Source organism: Amblyomma maculatum, chromosome 8 (genome assembly GCF_055883805.1).
Source record: "Amblyomma maculatum isolate TAMU_Amacu chromosome 8, ASM5588380v1, whole genome shotgun sequence".
NCBI classification, from domain to species: domain Eukaryota; kingdom Metazoa; phylum Arthropoda; class Arachnida; order Ixodida; family Ixodidae; genus Amblyomma; species Amblyomma maculatum.
Genome location: NC_139351.1, coordinates 66,356,574 through 66,379,001, shown reverse-complemented (window position 1 = coordinate 66,379,001; position 22,428 = coordinate 66,356,574). Strand labels below are relative to the sequence as shown.

At 45.6% G+C, this 22,428-nt stretch overlaps 1 protein-coding gene across 1 annotated transcript; it reads left to right on the top strand.

Annotated features, from left to right (window-relative positions):
* The first annotated feature begins 428 nt into the window (after window positions 1–428).
* LOC146181343 (carboxypeptidase M-like) lies at window positions 429–20,071 on the top strand. The gene is made up of 8 exons (XM_084575770.1): window positions 429–600; window positions 2,746–2,840; window positions 7,483–7,655; window positions 8,480–8,679; window positions 10,276–10,428; window positions 13,772–13,948; window positions 17,140–17,282; window positions 19,964–20,071. Exons 1-8 carry the CDS (start codon window positions 429–431, stop codon window positions 20,069–20,071), a joined length of 1,221 nt encoding a protein of 406 aa, XP_084431896.1.
* The last annotated feature ends 2,357 nt before the right edge of the window (window positions 20,072–22,428 follow it).

The following is a 22,428-nucleotide window of genomic DNA, read 5'->3' as shown; positions in this document are numbered from 1 at the left end:
GGTGGCAACTCGTAATTGACGTAATTGAATGCAGTTAATACAAATAATTTCAATTACAGCAATAGAATTTTCCTAAATGCAAATATGCGGAGCCGCTGGCGCTCCGCGGTTTAAAAATGCACCTGTCCACGATGGCAAGACCGCTTTAATAAAAACATGTTACGTGGTGACAAGCAAGAGGACGGCACAATATGGCGACAGGATGAAGGGTGATTTTAATGGCTGGCCCAGCGCGATGACTCCTCTTGCGCCCCTGTCGATCTCCTTTTTCGCAACAATATCATTGTCAAGCGTTCTTAACATCTTTATTATGCTGTTTCTGTTTTTGAGTGCGTGTTGTGATTGTTAACGTGTGGTAGAAGGCTTCAGGTAACTTGTTTATACATTACAGGGAAGTCGCCAGCCCGCGGAAACCAGCCTCTTTGAGAATGTTCCGTGCCGTGGGACACGTGCTCTTGCTGTGGGGGGCAGCTCTTGCCGCAGTAGCGGCTATGGAGTTCAAGTACCACAACCTTGAAGAGGTCAACTCTTACGTGCACCACGTGGCTTCGGAGCATGCACCTCTCGTCACCCTGCAGTACCTGGGAAACACTGTCAAAGGTGAGGCGTCCATCTAGTTCGCATTGGTCGCTGGGGCACCGGGTTGTTGTAATAACTTGTATGGATGTTGTGTCTCTGGAAGATAGGGAGAAAACGCAGCGCTTGAATAATGGGATCTTATATGCTCCCTGATAGGCGGGAGTATGAGCCTTCGACAGCTAACCTACTCGTTCGTATAAGACAACTGTTATTCACGTGTAAAATATCTCCGACGTAAGTAATGTCACCAAGGCTGGTGCTATAATCACGCCTCACGCAGCAATCGTTACATCAAAAGTTAGTAGTTGGCTGATACCCCAAATGGGACGGAATTGCCTCCTTGCGAAAATAGCAACTCTATAGGGCGGCTTCTGGGCAAATACTTTGTTTCCCCTCTGCACGCTCTCTAGATTTATTCTCGGCATAGTATTCTTATATGCTTCCATTTTTTTCACGTTCCCTTATTTCCACAGAAAACCATAGCCCTAACACTATTCTTCCAACCTCAAGCAGCCTCTGAACGCACACGATCAACTGAAGGACATTTGTCTGTATAAACTTATTGCATTAAGCCTGATGAGGTCAAGGTTAGGAGTGCGCTCAAAATTGACGCGGTCTTAATTTGACCCTAAATGCTTACCGATCATAAGAAGGAAAGGATCTTCGATTGGGTGGTTCTTTCTTGAAAGGGACATGTATAGCCTCAAATTGAATAGCTTACTTCGGACGCTCGCGAGCGACTAAAGCATTAAACCCTGGTTTGAAGTTTGCACCCCGGGGAGATTTGTTTCTTTTTTTGCTTTTGCGTCACTCGAATGCTGTACACATTTGTAAACCTGGCTTCATTAGTAGATGATTGCTGGAATAATAAATGGTATATTGCGAGAAACCATCATTTGACTTGCTTAGAATGTTCAAGGCTTTATGAATATTATAGCATCCATCAAGATGCAGCTTCGCCCATATAAATGACACAGCGCAGCTCTCCTCTATAATTCGCAAGTAAAGAATTATTTTGTCCAAAGCCTGAAGTGTGGCTACTTCCTCTGGGAAATTGAGCTAACAGCTGATCTAAAGGAGGTGGTCAGAAGATGATGGGGAGGTCCAGGAGATGAACATGTCCAATACAAAATGCTGTCAGATCGCTGTGTGTTCAGGTCCAAGATTCCCGTTCGTCCCTCACTATCAATGTTTCGGTTCGGCAAGTGTGATTGCGTAATCTATTTATTCTATTTTGATTTATTGGTAATTTATTTCCCTCTCCATGACTGCCACTTACAATACGGTGAAAGGTAATTGCTTTGTGCGCTGACATCGCACAGCACAGGAGGCGAAACGAAGTGGCGTCGTGTGCTGTGCGATGTCAGTGCACGTTAAAGATCCCCAGGTGGTCGAAATTACTCCGTAGCCCTCCACTACGGCCCCCCTTTCTCTCTATCCACTTTCACTCCCACCCTCATCCCTTCCCTTACGGCGCGGTTCAGGTGTCCACAGAGCAAGTGTGACAGATACTGCGCCTTTCCCTTCCTATGAACCAACCAAGGTAATTGCTTTAGAATTGCTGCCTTTGAGATGCCGTCGACTGGTGGTTTAAGTAGTGGTCTGTATTTCCTTGATCTCTAGGTATGGTTCTTGACGCTACTCAGCGTTTATGATACCATCAATGTAAAACACCGCAGCACATTGCCTTCTTTACACCACTAGAAATGTTGAAGCGCATTCTGGAGTGACTGGTAGAAAGAAGCCAACAAAAGACGTCACGTAATAGGGCATGATCAGAAGAGAAATATTACATCTGACGCGCCTGGAATTCTTTCCAGCAGGCTCTTATTGTCGTGATCAAAGACAAAGCCTCTTAAGGCTAGGAGAGTTCACCTTTTATGAATATCGCTTGGGGGCCCGAGATTAATGCAAAATTAGGCTTACAGCGTCTACTACAAGCGTCATTTTCAGTAAAACACTCGTGATCACAGTTTCCGGACATCATATATACGCTTGAACAACGCATATGTAAGCGCCATTTATTCAGCTCTGTTGTTTGCAAAATCGCTTCGGTATACAACGACACGTCCCAGGTTTCGCAAAGAGGATTTCCTCCATCGAAGCGAAAGACGTTACATGTGTGGAAACAAAACAACAGAACAGAAATTTCCTTTCCCTGTGCAGGACGACGGATCTGGCAGCTGATTATCTCCAACCGTGCAAAGGAAGACGGCTTCGTCCCCAACTTGCACCTCATTTCAAACATCTACGGAAATGACGTAAGCGCACCAATTCAAAAGGGTCATTTGTTTAACCTACACCAGCTACACCAGGGCAGCAAAAATCCATTGCAGGTATAGGAAATTTTCTACACTAGTGTAGCTGGTGTAGGTGTAAACAAATGACCCTAAAGTTTTTTTCTCTGCCTATGATTTAGCCGGCTTTCGTGTCTGAAAAAAAAATTAGGGCAAATTACACTCTCGTTTAAGACTGATGACACAGCGATGCTTTTTGCGTTTGGTTCGACTAAGTTATCCCTGATTATACTTCGAGACTCGTTATTTCTATGGGTTGTCGGCAGAGAAGTGTTACAGATACTGAAACGTTTGCAGTTTTGAAGCTTTTCCATGCTGTCAGCGCCAAAAGGTTTTCACCTTCAAGTGACATTTAGAGATACTGCGCCTTTTTTTTTCTTATAAACTAACTGACTATTGAAGCCAAGTGTTCACTACGCTAGGTAGAGCCGGTATCCGCGTGGTACTAAATTTAACCTTCAAGTCACCTTGACCTAACGAAAAAAAAAGGGAAAGGCGCGGTAACTGTCTCACTTGTTTTCTGTGGCCACCTCAACCGCACCGTAAGGGAAGGGAGGAAGGTAAGAGTGAAAGTGGAAAGCGAGGAAGAGGAGCCGTAGGGGAGGGCTACGGAGTAATGTCGACCACCTTGATTGCTTTATAAAGAAGAAGAAAGATTGATTGATTTATAGGAAGGGAAAGGCGCGGTAACTGTCTCACTTGTTTTCTGTGGACACCTCAACCGCACCGTAAGGGAAGGGAGGAAGGTAAGAGTGAAAGTGGAAAGCGAGGAAGAGGAGCCGTAGGGGAGGGCTACGGAGTAATGTCGACCACCTTGATTGCTTTATAAAGAAGAAGAAAGATTGATTGATTTATAGGAAGGGAAAGGCGCGGTAACTGTCTCACTTGTTTTCTGTCGACACCCCAACCGCGCCGTAAGGGAAGGGAGGAAGGTGGGAGATAAAGTGGAAAGAGAGAAAGAGGAGCCGTAGTGGAGGGCTTCGGACTAATTTCGACCACCCGGGGATCTTTAACGTGCGCGGACATAGCACAGCACACGGACGCCTCTTCGTTTCGCCTAAAACTGATTGCTTTATAGGAAGTTTTCTGTGTACACCTTAACCGCGCCGTAGGGAAGGGAGTAAGGTGGGAGTGAAAGTGGAAAGAGAAAGAGGAGCCGTAGTGGAGGGCCGCGGAGTAATTTCGACCACCTGGGGGTCTTTAACGTCCGCTGACATTGCACAGCACATGGACGCCTCTTCGCTTCGCCTCCATCGAAACGCAGCCGCCGAGGTTGGGTTCGAACCCGAGTACTCCGGCACAGTAGTCGGGCGTCTTGCTGGGCATTGACCTAACGAGGTGTGTGTGTGTGTGTGTGTGTGTGTGTGTGTGTGTGTGTGTGTGTGTGTGTGTGTGTGTGTGTGTGTGTGTGTGTGTGTGTGTGTGTGTGTGTGTGGTATCCACCCAAAACCGCTGAACCATCGCGGCGGGGCATTTTGTTTCGAGGAAATGAAGGCGTAGTACATTTTGGGTGGATACCACACACACCTCGTTAGGTCAAGTTGTGTCCCTATGAAAGTCGGTATTGAAGTGCTTCAAGACTGCCGGGTACAGTACTGTGTTCGTAAAAATTTCGAGAAAGAGCCTTTCTTCGGCTCTCCGGAGACCTTTACGAGGTTCCGGAAAGCCGCGGTGGCTATCCTTATAATATGTAGTAATTTCTTTGAGTATAATAAGACATTGGGTGGGCTTGGAGCAGACTTCCGAGCAAGTTTCGAAACAAATATGTGTCCATGTGCTGTTCGATGTCGGTGCACGTTAAAGATCCCCAGGTGATCGAAATTATTCCGCAGCCTTCCACCAGGGCACTCCTTTCTCTTTTTCCGCGTTCACTCCCATATTTTCCATCCCTTAGGCGTGGTTTAGGCGTCCATAGAATGTGTGACAGATACTGCGCCTTTCTTTTCCTGCGACCAAATTATAAGAACATTATGAAAAAGACCGCAGATCTATAAGATGGTGTTGCAGAGGCTATCGCTGCAACACTCACGCCTTTCCTCCTTTCACTAGGTTCAGGCCATGCTTAAACCTCCAGAATTTTTTTCTTTCCTGTAAAATAATTTGAAATGCCGCTGATTCCTGCTTTACTGCGTGTGCTCCTATATGCTGTGCGGTGCGGCGTTCGAGGAGGCGCCAGATGAAAGGCGCAGCACGGACGCCTCGATTGAAGCGGCGTTTACATGGATCCGACAGGAGCAGGTTGAGTTGAGTTATCGGGTCGAAAACCGGTTAGCGGATTCATGTAAACCCCGTCGCGTCGGATCGAGAAGACGAGGTGTCGAGTCCAGTCAACTCCTGCGCAGCGGGTGGATTGACTGGACTCGATCCGCTGCAGGAATCATGTAAACGCTGTCGGGCTGAGTCAGGACGCAGAGGGAGAGGAGAACAGTGCGGAAAACTCGAGAGATGCACGGGGGAAAAACCGGAATCTGTCACCGTCTGCTAGTTCTTCCCCTCGACGCGAGGTGCCGCAGTAGTCGCCGCTCGTCCAGAGCCGATTCTGGGCTGGTTTGGTCGGATCCATGTAAGCTTGGTAGGGTCATCATCATCATCATCATCATGAGCCTGATTATACCCACTGCAGGGCGAAGGCCTCTCCCATATTTCTCCACTTAACCCGGTAGGGCCGAGTCCACTCAACTACCCAACTCATCCCTCCGCTGTCGGGTCCATGTAAAAAAGGCTTGCGTGAATTGCCTAATGCAGTCATCGGTCATGACGTCACGTCCGGTCGTGGTGACGTCATTACTGCGAACACATTCAACGGAGTGCGATAGACGAAACAATATCCGGCTTAACAGCATCGCTGCTAAGAGCGTGAAATCTGACGTCTGCCTCACGTGTTGTACTCGCGTGTTGGCAGATGCAAGGACCATTTATAACCTACGCCAGCTGCATAAGTGTAGCAAAAAACCATTGGTTGTCAAGGAGATTTGCTAACTGGTGTAGCTGGTGTAGGTTATAAAAATTGCCCTAATAAAAATGAGTGTTTCTGACGCTTTCGCTATAGTTACGGTTTTGTAAGCACTAATACCACTCAAGTACTGGCTGGAGGCGTCTGTATCCAAATATGCGCACCACACAGGGCCCTCTATACTGGGTAGCAGTTTAGTTCAACTCGGGAAACATTGATGGTCACTGAAAAGTCGCTATCCCACACTACATGTTTTTGACCTATATATAATCTAAATAAAATTTTGCTGGATTTGTCCGCAGATCAGTGGTTCGGCGCAATAAATATTTTGTTTAAGTGTCATGACTCATTTTTTATGGAGAATAGAAATTCGACTTTCCGTCTGCAGATTCCCATTCGTACCATTTTGTTAACGGGCTACAAATCCTATATTGCCTAGAGTTCAGATAACGGCCCTTCTCCGGAATCTAACCCCTCGTCCCAACACTAAGTGTTATGTTCTCGCTGGGAAAATCGATAGGGCTGCTAAATTGGGCAACATTTAGTAGAGCAGCTACTTAAAATTTATCCTCGACTACGATCTCCTGAATACGTAAAGATTTGTTTAGTGTAGCTAATTTCTGTTACTCTGTGTTTGATGGTATACCACTCCTTTTTAAGGTATATCAAAAACTGCCATCATAGCACTAATACTGTACCAGGACTATCTAAAATTCTTTTCTTGGCTGTTGAACATAGTTGTCTGAACAAATTTTGCGCCTTCGTCCAACTACCTTTTTAATTCGTGTTGGGAAACGAACCAAAAATGTAGTTATAGTTGTCTCACCTCATAATTATCCGGGGATGGAAGAAGGTGGTGAAGGGTGGCTTTTCCTGGCCCTACGGGGCTGGGACGGTAGGTCAACGCCGCTTGCGGCGGGGGCTAGACAGCCACCGAATTTTTATCTGTTGTAGGCCGTCATTGCACCCGCTACCGCTTAGGTGTTGGACGACGGCTGTTGCGGCGCGCGTCTCTCTCCCTCTTCTTTTTCTTCGCTCTCTACTTTCTTCTGTCCGCACCGGCTGCGTTTCGATGGAGGCTGCGTTTCGATGGAGGCGAAACGAAGAGGCGTCGTGTGCTGTGCGATGTCAGCGCACGTTAAAGATCCCCAGGTGGTCGAAATTACTCCGTAGCCCTCCACTACGGCTCCTCTTTCTCTCTTTCCACTTTCATTCCCACCCTCCTCCCTTCCCTTACGGCGCGGTTCGGGTGTCCACAGAGCAAGTGTGACAGTTACTGCGCCTTTCCCTTCCTGTGAACCAATTTATTTTATTTTATTCTTCTGTCCGCACGAGGCAGCGGAGGTGGCTCAGCTATAGAGCCAGTAGCAGGCCCGTGCATTTTATTTTCCTTCTTCCTGCAGCCACAACAACAACATAATTGTCCGCTAACGAACATCTTTAAGGTTGTACAAAAGAGTGTAGCCTTACCTGTGGCACAATTTTCGGGGTGTGTGAAGATCAACTTCCCAAGAGGCTTTTTTTGGCGTCTTGTTCGAAAGTAAACCCTGTATTCGATTCCATCTGAGGTTCTTTTCGCAAACGTCTTCGCGGAACATCGTTCCTTTCAATATTCCGAAACTGATTTCTGAGAGCACCTCATTGATTGCGCAGCTGGTCACACGCGAGGTGGTCATGCACCTGATCGAGTACATCGTGGCGAACGAGCAGTCGGACCCGGACGTGCACTGGCTCCTCAACAACGCCCGGCTGCATGTGGTGCCTACGGTGAACATCGATGGCTCAGACGCATCCATCCCGGGAGACTGCACCGGCATGACCGGAGGGTGAGCATTTCACGCTTCTTCGCACTTCGGCGATTGGGCGGTACAAAGTAGTGTATTCATTTACCACTCATTCAGGCTGAAAGGAGTAATGAAGCAGAGCAAATACGGGGCGAGAAATATACTGTTAGAGATACAGTACGTAACAGAAAAAATGCGATAGTTATGTGGAGAATTTCAATGTAATAATGTAATAAATGTAATGCTAAAAGCTAAACTCTACACTCAAAAATCAGTGACAAGCACCGAAAAATCAAGTTTAAGGTCAGCTCACGTAGGAACTGGAGGATGATGTCAACTGAAAAACTACGAAATGAGCATGAACTGAAAATGCTATCGAACCGTACAACAAAAGCGTAAGTATGGATACAAGTATAGGGGCAGGGATTTTCGTTGCACGTTAGAATGGGATCGCACTGAAGGCTGAACGCCTCTAGGCCTAATTATTATACTCCGTGCTCCGTCACTGCTGCTCGCCTGGCGGTCTAAACATCACTGCACGGTATACTAAGCTCAGCTATAACCGCTGCCACCAATCAGGCCACCACTCTCGAACCTGTCTCGTAAGCAGTGTATCTGCAAAATGACATCTGTTAGCGCAGTTGAAAATTCACGTGTTTTCATGACGTCACATATCTCCTCGACTAACCAGAGATCCTTGTGAAAGAAGCCGCTGGAAGCGCCCCTTGACAACGGTCGCCTTTTCGTATATATTGACCAGTGCCGACCGTGCATGCCATAATCAGGAAACTGAACGAGTCACGTTAGGAGTGGCTTGCAAGTTCCTCGCAGTCTCGTAGCCTGAGCCTCTTAGCGTGTGCCCCCAGGGAGAACACCAACGGCGTGTCCATCAACCGCAACTTTCCGGGAGCCTTCGAGCGCGTGTCCGCCGTCAACAGGCCTCCCGTGGAGCCGGAGACGGCGGCCTTGATGCGGCTCATGCGAGCCTACCCTGCCCTCCTCACTGTGCTCGTGTTCGCAGGCCTGCGAGGGGTGCTCTACCCATACGACGACCTGCCCGGAGCTGGTGAGACTGTTTTTAGAGCGTAGCTCTTTGGCGTGGTGGCGACCGCGCGTGTTCTCTGATAGCTGTGCGCGATCCTGCCACCACAGTTTGCCGCGCCTGTAACCCCCCCCCCCCCCCCCCCCCCCTTCTTCCTGCTGCGTGGCGGCGACGGTGTTCTCCGGTTGCCGAAGCGCCGGCTCGCTATCAGCTCGCTATCAACGCAGAACCATGTTGTCTTGACTCACTAGCGGCGTCAGCGGCATCAGTCAGTCGCTATTTTTTTTTTTTTCGCCATGCAACGTTCCTATGAGCCCACGCGCTGCCTCCCGCAAGCTCCCGATAATTTAATTGATCTCTTGATTTCTTCGACCACAAAGCTTCCTTCATGACAATCAAGAAGTGTTAGTGGAGTGTTTCTTGGAATATGTGTGAAAAATAAAATAATTGTCTGTAACTGTACATATGTGTCTTGCTCGAAATCGTTGCCTCAATCTATCGAAAAAGGCGAAGCCGCTGATCAGCTGCGCTCAAATTTCATACCAGGAAGTGACGTAATCATCGGCAGTTTTTCTTCTAAATTTCTATAGAATGCGATTAACTCGCGTCCTTTCTCCGACTCATTCGGCATGCTTCGTGTCTCTTAATGTTGCGCTATACCATTTTTTTTCTGAAGCGAAAGTACACTCCTTACCTGTGGGCCACATATTTACATTCTGCATTCACACAATAGCCGCGGCTGAATGAAATTACATCTGAGCGTAATCATAAGAAGCAGTGGCTTCCTCAGAAATAGGGATGTGTCCTGCAGCAGGGTTCATTTGTTTAAAAGGGAGCGAGCAAAATATAATTTAAAATTTCGACGTGCGCGAAATTTCGCTCATGTTTAATTGTGGTAGCACGATGACATGCTGCGCGAAGCGAAGAAAATAAAATGGCTGACAGCACCACAAAACCAAAACATTGGTGGGGGTGAAGTGCGGATTGATTCTAGTGATACGGGGAATATCTCTGTTAAGCATAATTTTTGCATGGTTTAGCAAGGTTGTACATAGTTTGATAGTTTTAACTACGGGACGCTCAAGCTTTGCCTTAAGAGTAAATGCGATAGCGCCTTTAACACCACCTTTTCAATTGCCGATTTTTTATATTTTTTTGTTTGTGTTGGTTTTTAGGGAAAGGTAGGTACTGCGTCTGTCTCACTTTTCAGAGGACACTTGTGCTTCATTAGGTAAACGTCGCACAGTTTCTCCTTCGGCTACTTTTTAAAATTTTCTGTTTAAGTTCAATTTTGGGGTAGGAGGTGCTCTATCAGACTTTTCGGAGGACACCAACACTTAACTAGGCCAAAGTCATTCGGACGCGGCGAGGCGAAATCGGAAGTTACATCCCGTGTAGTAGAGCTTACTCTATAAAGGCATCGTTTCGTACCTTCCCAACTGGTAACCATAGAACTGTGTATGAATAAAAACTTGCACGCGTTTAATGAAACCTCACGTTGCGTCTTAGTTATGTAATGTTTCGTTATAACTGTAGCCGACAGGGGTAGATTCAGTTGACACGCCTTATTTTATCCTGATTCATATTACCTAACTTAAACCTCACTTTCTTCTTGTTCAGACATGCCTTGGGTGCGCACGGGCAGTATGGCGCCGGACGAAGACGTTTTCATGGAGCTTTCCAGGAACGTCGCTTCGCTCATGGCGTTCAACGGAACAACCGCGTGTGTCGACAAACCACCCGTCGGAGCCAACAACGAAGGCTTCTCGAACGGTAGGCCAGCTAGTCTCTCAGAGTCTTAATCAATAAGTAGCCAGTATTGACATGCTTCAGTTGAAATAAAATCTAGTAAGAAAAAGCTTAAGAACGTAGTCTTCTACGTGTTTCGTCACGAAGTAGTATTTGTTTCAAAATTTTTAACTTTTATAAATGTGAGACCTGGTGTGATATATTTAAAGCAACGTTAAGCATAAGCGTTTTTAAAGGTTAAAACATGTGTCCCAGTTCCGCAAAGGATTTGTAGTAATGAAACGAATACGCTTCTTTGTTAGCTTGGCTTCAGTGTGCAGATGGAAGGACATTTTGACATGAAATGCGCTACTGGCCAATACACCGACACTGATAATCTATACCTGTGCAGTCTGTGCATGGGCACAGTTACTGTGGTCACCTCTCAAATCCTTAAACTTTCAGACAGGAATCGTTTCTCACTTATTGCAGACAACTACGGCAAGAGTCAGACTTAAATTACATCTCAAAGAACGTAGGTCGTAATATATGAGCTTGTATGTACAGTGTTTACACCGAAATTAACATGTAGGTTATTTGGATATTATTTTACGTAAATTAGGCAATATTTGAAGTCAGACCACCAAATATGGTAGGCGGTTTACAATTCTCAGGTAGCCTAGGAATGGAAAAATATCAAGAGCAATAATAAGAGCTACAAGATCAAGAATACAGCTGCAATATTACGCATAAGCTTCTATAGGAGCTTCTGTTACACATAGAAGTGCCTTCATACATCAAAAGTGCACTGCTCTGTCGTAATGTCATTGTGCAGTTTCTTTTCTTGCATGTGCAGCTTTCGATGGCTCTTGGAACCGAAACTTTAGGATCTAGTTATTAAGACATGGTTGCGAGTGCAACGCCAAAGGGGATCAGGGACATTTATTAAATGCCTTCAACGGACAGTCGGCGAATCATTTTCTAGTGGTTTTCACCTTAGTTTTCTATGATCAAGGACTCCGTTTTTGGGGCAGTGGCTATCACTGTCGATCGAAACAAATGTTCTCCTCTCCTCTTCCTGATAGCAAAATGGAGGACAATGATTTCAGATTCTACCTTAGTTTGGCTCCTTTAATCTTTCCTACATAATTACCTTAATCTTACTCTTTTAATGGGACCCTTAAAGGCTCCATCCTACAGAAAATCAGGTGCAGGTGGTGTCGGGGTTGTGAGCGAAATATCACGGTCATATCTCTGGTAGATTGTTGGCAGTTAGCCGAGCTCTGATTGGTCGTCACTTTCTGTTACGTCACAGACGGCGTGCAAAACGACAGTCATGACAGGAGTTGATAATTACATCCGGGTGCGGAGCTGGCTGTGTCGTCTGCTAGCCTTGTGTTGCTATTGAGTCGCCGCGTCATGATTTCGTTTTCTCATGGCGTTCCCGTCGTCGCATAAAAAGCATTCGCAGCCACTGAACTATGCCACAAACTGCGGGGCATCTCCAGAAATAGTTTTTTCTGAATAAAAGTTCGAGAACTAAAAACAAAATGTGCTCGAAATGGTATTTACACGTCACAGCTTGTCAAGAAATACGATGAAAAGCGTAATGGTAGAGTCTACTTCGCGTTAACCAACCGCTTGTAATCTCTGTCCTATATTTCGATGTCAAAACGCTTGAAACAATATCGGCACGTCATCGTGAATTGTTTGACTACCGTTACCATTCGCGTTTATGTACGGGAAACAAAACGTGTTGGTTAGTGCGTAAACCTGTAATAGTTCGCTTATTTAGTGCAGTGCTGCATATTTTTTCGGCACTGCCCCGCCGGGGTGGCGCTGTGGTTACGGTGCTCGAATACTGTTTCCAAGGATACGGGATCGAATCCCGGCATCGGCGGCCGCTTTTTGATGGAGGCGAAAAGCAAGGCGTCCGTGGGCTGTGCGATGTCAGTGCACCTTAAAGAACCCCAGGTGGTCGAAATTTCCGGTGCCCTCCACTACGGCGTCTCTCGTAGCCTGAGTCGCTTTGGGACGTTAAGCCAACCAACCAACGAACCTTTTTCGAGCAATTTCACGAATATTGATTGCAAAGTAAAGATGGCTATGATGAGCGTCCGGTACGAGAATTAATGAATATGAAAGTTAAATCTCGAAGTGCATGGTACATGAATCTCGTGGACTATAAGCAGTGCTTGTTGAGAGACATATCTGTAAATGTTTTAGTCATTTACCTAAGAGCATGATATTCGCGATGCGTAGAATCTATTTTACATAGTAAGTGCTCGATTTAGTGCGTTTCACCCATTTACGACTGTACACGCTATGAAACGCGTCATTGACACGTTGTTGTTGTTGAAAACTTTTATTGTCCAACAGAGAAGGACCACACCGCCTGGGCCGCTCTGTCTTTTAAGGGGGAGGGGACTTAGCGGCCCAGCCGCACGGGAGGGTCGCATTAGATGCTGGCCAGTTTGGTTTCGCCGACGGCCTCTGCTGCCAATCCAGTCCATCACCACGTTAATCTGAACATTTAGACCTGCTCCTGAAGTTCTTGGTACCATCAAGATTTTTTTTTTTTTACTGCCATCGATGTCTACGACGACGCCGAATTTTCTGCGACACGGGTCGTTAGCGACATCATGTTAAAGTCTTGTGCATTCGGCCGAAGAAGCGATATATGGGAGCAGCATGACGAGCGGCAGCGATTAGCGGCATGAGCTGCAGCGATGTGGCCACATCGCTGCCGCTCATATAATTATTGGTGGCGGGGAGCTTAAATGGTCCCCAAATTTTTCTTTAAAAATTACTTTTCATTGTTAAGCCGTATTAGTTTTCCTTTGGTCGGATCTTTCCTCACTGATATATTAGGTGCACAGGAGAGTCGCCTTCCTGATGCTTCCAGCGAAACACTGTTCTTTTCCCACTGCGCGTAGCCATGTTCTGAAAGTTACCCGAAAGATCTAGCTACTTCGAGCATGAGGCATCTTGCTATCAGATGGTTACCATGTTACCACAATAATAAAACTACCTGAAAACATCCTCGCGCTGGCGAGCCCATGCATCATGCATTTTTCAATTTTTTCGAAATGCCAATGAATAGAAAGGGCGGTGACTTAATGGCTCGAAACGCAAATGATGTAGCCGGCAGGGTTAGGCTAGGTGCGGGTATGCGAGCACTTGTTCAGAAAAGCCGAAACCACGAATGCTGCTAATAAGGAGAATTTGCAGAACGCCACCAGTGGTGGACAACCGAGCTCAGAGGGGGCGCCACCATATCCTAACCTTATCAAGCTAGCCATTGGTCATGGCCAAGTCTGGTTTCGTTCAGTCTACCATCGCCGCGGCGGGAATAGAGGCTTATTTAATTGCTATTCATCGCCGACAGGGGCCGCCTTCCTTCGCATAAGCGGCAGCCTGGCGGACTACGCGTACGCCTACGAGGGTTCCCTGCCGATAAGCGTGTACATCGGCTGCTGCAAGTACGACGAACCGCGATCCCTGAGGGCGCACTTCGAGCACAGCAGGGCGCCGCTGCTCAAGCTGCTGCGCCTGGCCAACAGAGGTTGCCGTCTTCCTCCTCTCACTGAATTTACTCTCGCTTCCGCTAGAGTGTCGCGTAGCTTAGCAATGCAATAAGTCCTGAGGCAAGACAAAGCATCAAACGTTCCATGCAGGGACGGACTTTGTGCCGAGGTTAGCAGCTTGCTTTTAAGTAGCGGTGGCCAAACTTGCTTGATTCAACGCAAAACAAAATGTTGCAATGAATAACGGAAAGCGATACTGAGGCGACGTCTGCACCAAAATCGACTTCTATTAGTAACGAAAGAAGTATGTGCGATTTGTTCCGGTGCCGCCAGGTGGCGTAAACAGCATGCTTAATCAGGTGTTGAGGTGTTGAGGGGTATTAGGAAAGGAGTAATGGTGCCCGGGCATACTTTCGGAAATGTGTGTCTAAAAGCAGAGATACAGTCGACATTAGAAATAAATCAGAGAGCCGTCGGATGATTAGCACTGGGTGCCCATGCAAAACCTCAAATGAGGCTGTACAAGGAGATATGGGCTGGACATCTTTCGAAGTCCGGGAAGCTCAGAGTAAATTATTATATGACGAACGCCTGATGCAATTATAGAGTAACACGTGGGTAGCTAAAGTATTTAAATAGCCCTTGCCTAAAAATCGTTGCCTCACAATGGAGGAAAAAAGTTGGAAACTAACCAGTAAGTATGCTGGTCACAAGGACGAAGAAAGAGAGTTAAGCAACAGGGGGAAAACACGGGCGGTAAAAATTGGACAAATTTTATGGAAAAGAAAGAGTGTGGAGCTATACTGAAAGTGGAAAAGGCAGATCAGGAAGGAAGCTTTCTTTGATAACTCAAGAGGCAATGCCCTACTTTTTTGAAGCTAGATCAGGGAGCCTTAGAACACGCAGCTACAAAACGAAATTTAACCATGAAGATGGCATGTGCAGGATGGGGTAAATCCCCAAAAACAATTAACCATCTTATACTCGAATGTGATGTTATCCATCCGGAAGTCGATGCAGGCGCAGTCACTCTTCCTGAGACCCTGGGGTTTAGAGATACCAGTGGCCGGGTGTATTAACCTGCGGTGAAAGCTAGCAAATAAGCGATTGGAAGATTGGTGGCTTAAAAGCAGGAACGTAACATAATTATAGTAATGTATAAACAAAAATTCAATAAATAGAGTGATGGTATATAGTTAACTGATCTAAAACAATAATTAAGATATAAGGGAAAAAAAACGAGCATGATAGCAACCGCTACCACCCCGTTTCAAAGGGGACGCTCCTATATTTCATCCATTCATTAATGCTACCCACGACAAAAAAAAAAAAAAAAAAAAAAAAAAAAAAGGTTTCACAGCATTGTGTGTTTTTACACGGAAACAACCTGTGAAGGAATATATGCTCTTGCACAGACTGAACACTAAGTGTGAGAAGTGATCGTGAGTCAGTTGGCCCTTACGAGCAGTCTAGTGTCAAACTGTGCAGAAATACTCTGGCTTCTCTGCAATGCGTAGAGGCTTCTGAACCATGTAATTGTATCTGTCGAATATAGGGGCGTTTAGTGCACGGAAAACAATCTGGAAGCGTATATTTTACTTCTCAATTCTGCCCCCAGATTGTCTGTCAGCATACTGAGGATTCAGCAAGGCCGCAGCAGGCCTCCTTCCTAATCTGACAAATCGTAACTTGAGTGCCATTATTAGACCAGCAAAAACAAACAAGTGGCTGAAATTAGCCTGTCAAAGCCCTTCGCTTTCCCTGTCCTCTCAAAGTACTTGCGCGGTTTGGTACCGGGTAGGACCACATGTACCGAGGGGCCCCTTTGTATAGAGGAGCCCCTATATTCAGAGTAGAGATTTTCTTTTGCGCAGAATTCACTGAGCAAAGTGTATCTGAAGTACTAATGGCAACGCAGAAGCCTTTCGGAAATGAAGAGATGTTCATCAGAGCGACTAGTTGTATTCTTATGTAAGCCACTGTCCGGTGTAATCTTCACTAAACTTCGTCCCTCTGTGTAGAAAGCAGAATGTAATTCGCGAATTTTAGTCGCAGCCTTTGTTTTCTTGGTGCTGCCTTCTCTAGCCTTTTGCGCAATAACTGAACAAAAAAAGTGCTGCATTAATTGGGAACTAGCAAACCGCTCTATGGTATGGCTTCTACATACCCAATGCTACATACCCAGTTCTATAATGAAGCCACAAAGTTTGGATATTGTTCATAGTCGGGCCAAAAAAGCAGACATGCGCAGCGCGATTCGATGTCTCACGTAGGGGGCGTTTGCGATAGTGCTAGGTTGGCCTTTAAATTTTCTCTGATTAACAGGTATATCGAAGAAGAGAGCAATTTTGTAAAGCTACACGTATGCAGAGAATGGAAGGAAAGAACCTCTGTGCTCGGGAAAAATGCAATTAGTTTGTCGCTTTACAAGAGGTGGGGCAGGAAATACATTTCGTGGACAAATTTAGTTTCTGCAAGCGTGCATTGTGCTAACTTTGTTAAAGATATTAAAAGTACATTTCGTACCCATTCATGTTGGTCTTACTGTAGCGATATATTACCGCATTCTAATAGCAAATAAAGATGTTTTCTCAAAGGAAGCCATTGTTAATGAAAAACGACAGAGCAATGCAAACGCCGATATGACCGCCAACGGCTCTTGACAAAATATCTAGACCGATATTCATAACAGAAGAACTTCATGTCAAGCCTCCATCGCCATTCACATCCAAGATGTGATCATGCGTGCCTTTTGGTATCGATATCGCGTGTTTGAACCGTGTAGTCGGTAAAATGTGATTTCTTTTGCTGCTATGCACACACGAACATAATCACTCAGTTATCGAAACAACAAATTTGTGTTAAAAATAAAAACATGTACCTGCATAAATTTGTCCCTAGTTTTCCTCTTCCGCGGACGAAAGTCCAGTTCGTGTGGAGCGTTTCTTGCGCACAAAAATGTTCCGCGTACAAATCTCACGTGGCCGGGCTGCCAAACATCTGCCTTCATATGTGCAAGAAGCGGGCGAGTAGAGAGTAGAGTAGAGTAGAGTAGAGTAGAGTAGAGTAGAGTAGAGTAGAGCAGAGTAGAGAACTGTCGCACCGGGTGATATTGAAAACAGAGATAATTAAAATTAGCAATGGTTTCCGCTATGGTTGATACCCCTTTCTATTCAAAATGCAGTTTGTTTTCTTTCTGGCAAGTGTTACGAATCGCCGATCGTTGCAGGTGTTCGAGGCACCGTGTCCAACCGCCGTGGTGAGCCCGTGGCGGGCGCACTGCTCGCCATTCAGAACAGGACGGTGGGCTTCCGGTCGAACCAGTTCGGAGAGTTCTGGCGGGTCCTGATGCCGGGATTCTACATGCTCCTGGTAACGGTCGCGGAACATTTAATTTCTTACGTACTTATCACGGCACAGTGCATCTCATAGCATTCTCGTAATAGCCCGAATAGAAAATCTGTTTTCTTTTGTATGATAAATATTAACTCCGGTCTAGATTGCAGTGTGTCAGTGCGTTACACTGCTGAGTAATACGTGGCTTTCATTGCCTCAGTAACGCTGGTTTCGGAGTCATCCTGCGCACTGAGCATGCATGGCGGTCGCACTGCAATACATTGAGGATAAATGAAAAAATAGTTAGGCCAAACAGTTATAAAGTATCTGCTCCTGTCGTCCCTTTCGTAAACTCGAGGATACGGCAGATTCGAAATGCGTGGAAAGGTGTTGCCCAAGCAAGTGTAGTCGATTATCGTTCAGCCTAATAATTTCATCAACTTCAAACTGATTCAGTTTAGTTCAGAAAGGCTGCTCGGCTCAATCAGTCCGCATTTGTAACTCGGTGGTTTAATCGCACTAATTGAGCTTATCTAAACTTTAGTCACATGAAATGATGATGCAATTTATTAGGTGCCTAAAAGATCGCGAATCGGCCATTGCCCAAAAACTCTTTTTTAGAGCCTCATCACGCAGCCCTATGTCTTGGCTTTCTTTAAACGTTTAAAAAGCGGGGAGCGAAATACGACAAAGGAACGAAATTTTGGCAAACTAGACGCACTCACTGACAGCGATGATGCCCTAACGATAACAATGACGATAATAAAAGTTAGATCCGAAGACCGAAATATAAGTGAAAAATGCTGTGTTTGAGCATCCCCTTCGCGTTTAGACCAAGTGACTCAATAGGATGAAGCCTTGGAGAAAAATGTATCTGCCCGGAGTGGTTATTGAAATGGAGAGCCGCATTCTGCGGTTGACAGGTGCAAAAAAAAAAAAAAAGGAACATCGCCAATTCCTTTTTTTTATTAGAGAGGTAAGAAAACTGAAGACTCGTATCTGACGCAAGACCCGCTTACAATGAAAGAATGCATTTCGGCGCACGCAACTCGATGCCAGCGTACATTCTTTTCCGTAGCTCAACATTGGAATTTAAGCGGAGTCGAAAGGATAAGTGCTTTCTCATTTCCTTTTCCCCAATAAAACTGATCACCCTAAATTTAGACCCGCACTAAACTCTATAGCAACCATCAGCACAGTTACTAGGCGTAACAAGGATACGCAAAGTGAAGTCACTGCTACGCCCTGATGTCGCCTTTGTTTCACCGAAATAAATCAAAGTTACTTTTCGGATTTGATGAAAACGACGGTTGTGCGCAATGATCAAAACATCGTGCACACTGTATAAAATGGTGAATGTGATGACATTATTAACGAAAGCAAACTGCTTAAGCTTTACGAAAGTTAGGTGAGCAGCAGTCCTTACCGGCAAAGAACCGGGAGGACCCCGGATGAGGACACGGTTTAACTGATTGCTTCCTGTAAAATGAACCCTCTCAAAGTATATGGGTATTTGAGTTCTTGGGCAGGGATAAATGCGCAGTATGATGCTAAAACCTCGTGTAATATTTACTTCTCAGTGCTATATGTAACGATTCGGAAACGATGCTCTGGAAACTATGCTGTTGTCCGAGTTGCTGGTTTTACTGACGACAATGGCACGGCAGTTGCACAGGGCGCACCACAAAGAGGATCGTTGTTCTGGGAACATTGGTCTATAGCTGGAGCCATACCTCCTTCCATATCCCACTTCCTGTTGAAGAGAGAATTTGCAACCACGATATTTTAAATCAGTACAGATGAAAAAGAGAGACACTGCCTGGAGCAGGTAAAGATCTGAGCAAAAAGGAAGATGTCATATGGAGGAGGGGCTTTTTTCCCAGGCCACTCGAACTAAGCAGATTGAACGCGGTGGTCTAGGACTCGCGGTGTAAATCTTGTAACAAAATTGCAGACATGACGCACATGGTGCGGAGCGGACATTCCTTAGCCACAACGAACCAGACAGGAAAATGACGTCATGGGAGGCTTTAATGATCAGCCAGAACGAATTCCTAACGAAAGTAATCCACCTGGTTCTAACACCCCTTAATCCTAAGGGATTCCAGCCCACTTAAATTGGGACAAAGGTGACGTCAAGTTCTCACCGCCATCTGATTCCTTGATGGGTTCAAATAAAGTCATTCAACCCATTCAACCACTCTAATCAGAGCTAATCGGTACCGTGCAAAAATGCTGCCGCTTCCCGACCACCGCTTGCCCGCTCATAAGTTTGCTCCAGTGCCGAAAGGTGGCAGTTGAAATACAACGTGCGCAGAGAGGCATCAGCAGTATAAGGATAGTAGAATGTGATGCTGCGGGGCAACTATCTACTCTATCTTACATGCTATGGTACGGTAAGCGGAAGCGTCATGGTGACATCACAGGTGCATATCGATTCCCCGCCCCCCCAAAAAAAAACGATAACACGCATGCAACAAGATTTTTATAGTGATAAGTTGAGCATGGGAATGAGTATCTGAGGAATGAACATGTGGTTTTTTAATTCGACTAGTACAATATTTATTTCCACTCTACTCGGCCAGCGCCAGCCCCTTCGCGCTTCAGAATTATGAAATCGAATTCATTGACATGCTGAATCAGCGTCCGTATCTATATTTCTCCGTGCCATAGACTATCTGTAGGGTGAAACTAACACCGCTCTCTTTCGCCGACAGGTGAGCGCCGACGGGTACCTGCCGGCTGCCGTGGATTTTCACGTCAACAGTGGCCACGTCACAACGTTAGATATTAAGCTTTACACCGGCTACAAATATGAAGGCTAAAGGCTGAAAAATAGCTCGGTGACAGTATCCTGATTACGGCGTATCAGTTATTCGGGAACGTCTAGTCTCCTAGAGACTCGTCGGACGACACACAAATTAAGTGTAGCATTCGCTAGTATCGCCAAGTAGCGCCATCTGTCGGGCACCGGTAATTAGCACTACATATAAAACGCTGTAACGTTAGAACTACTGCAACATGGTCCACATTTTGGTCAGTAAATATGGCCAAGTACGCCTACACGCTGGAAGTCAGATATTAAAAATGGCTCCTCCAATACGACGGTGCACTTTCATGTGAGTGAAAGGTGCAATACGTCAACGGTTATCAGGTGGTTCAGTGTTGCGAGCTACTAGGTTCGTCGGCCAGATGCGTCCGCAATCTCGTGACGTTTACTTGTACAATTTTTAGGTCGCACACTTGACGCTTTTTGTTATGAGACGGGGATAGTGTCCGTGATAAGACGGCGCCAAGCGCTTTGAGATTCCGCTCAAGATTAATGCGCAAACGGCCTAGTGGCGTGGCACACCTTGCCATAACAGCGAAAGCAGACATGATGAATGTGTCCAGCATTGACAATGCTCAATTTTCACTTTGCGGAAGCGCCTTGGATGGTGCCGTAATGAGAATTGCGCCACCGAGCCACCATCGCGCGTAGCGACCTTGTCGCATTTGCTCATACGGAATATCAGCAGACCTCCATGGGGAGCCAGTTCCACCATCTTTGGTATGGAAATAGTCGCGGATGCTTTCGTCTAGAGTGTCCGGGGTGATGTGAAACGATTTTTCGTTGCATATAGCGTATACGTGCCAGTAACGTTGTAGGCTAGCTAGCTCGTCTCAAGGATATCACCTGGCGATATTTATAAGCAAGGATCTGCAAGAGAAGCCGGGGACTGAAACCATTTACGTTGTCCTTTAATCCCCTACACGCGAAGCCTGGAAACCCCAGATATGTGGAAACCCCAGATAAAAGCTGCCGATTTGTAAGAAAAAGGAAAGAAAACGTCATTTCAGCCAACTTCGCGGAGAATTCATAAGCCCTGTTTATTTCTAGCTTTTGAAGGCTTGTAAACACTTCGAATTAAGTAAGCGTTTAATTGTGCTGAAATATGTCATACAAGAGGGAATGCGAGTTTAAATCGCTTTGTTGCAAGCGTTTGCTTTATTTGATTCGGCTCTGGCAAATGTAAGCTAATCATGCTTTTGTTTTGCTGCAGGGAGTGGTACATTGACCTTGATAAGCTGCGCTGCCATATTCGAGGGATTTGGGGCTACAGCGGGAAATTTCTAGAGCAGCTTTTACAGTGACGCATGTGTTCACACCCGTGCTCTTTTTTCTTCTTCCGGGTTGATGTGCTTCGTCGTCGAGTTATGGGGTCCCCTATCACTTCGGCGTATTTAAAGATTTTATTAGAGGTATTGTAAAAATAAAAGCAAATTGGAAAATAACATAATTGAAGAAGGGCTTATACAGCGTCATGTGAGTTCTGTTATTACTGATCGTGGGATGTGGCTAAGTCGTAATAAGTCTCATGTGATTCAGGATGAAATGCAGAAAGGTATACGTGACGCCATGCCACGAGGCAAAAAAATGTCACACTATTCAGGGTGACCTGCAAGAAATGACGTCAGGCTGGTGTGGCGTTACAAAGAAGTTAAGTTTGTTGTTATGGCTTTTTAAAAAGCGATGCCGTCACGCTAGAGTCACGTGACAATTAAGTGACCTCATACAGGATGACTTGAATGCAACCACATTGAACTGAAAGCCCCTGACGAAACGTGTCACGTGGTTCATGATGCCATGGAGTGGTGATGACGTCACACTAGATTCAGAATGACGCAAAAAGTGATGTCCCACTTGAGCCAAGCGACAAAGTAGTGTGATTTTATTCAAGATGAATTGCAAAAAGTGATGACGTCACTGAACGTAGTCATGTGATATATTTTCTCGTGATTCACCATCATCATTAGGAATAAAAGACAATGCTTTGGCATTTCTCGACTGAAGCAGACTTCAGGTGAGAGACTTTGAAATTAAGCTGAGTTGGCTGTACATCACTTGTAAATGTTGACAAAGCTTGCAGTATATCTCATAAATATTTTGAAATGAATAGACCACGTCAAGTGGCAATCATATTTCCAGTCGACTTGACAAAGCAAAAAGGATAAAAAATATAATTTTGAAGCCGCGAAGATCCACGCCTAACATTTTCTCAAAGAATCTGAAATGAATTTTCTCTCACGTTATCCCAAAATCTTAAATTTGAAATTTGTGGCAAAACGAAACCTCACACCACCTTGAATGCCCTGGATATTTAAATACAATAGATTGAATGCGATGCGACTCGCACGAGTG

Bases quoted from the DNA above. Each gene is read 5' to 3' on its own strand.
- LOC146181343 (XM_084575770.1), top strand. From the start codon at position 429: ATGTTCCGTGCCGTGGGACACGTGCTCTTGCTGTGGGGGGCAGCTCTT. The intron at 601-2,745 runs GTGAGGCGTCCA...TTCCCTGTGCAG, and splicing joins CCTGGGAAACACTGTCAAAG to GACGACGGATCTGGCAGCTG. The intron at 7,656-8,479 runs GTGAGCATTTCA...GTGTGCCCCCAG, and splicing joins TGCACCGGCATGACCGGAGG to GGAGAACACCAACGGCGTGT.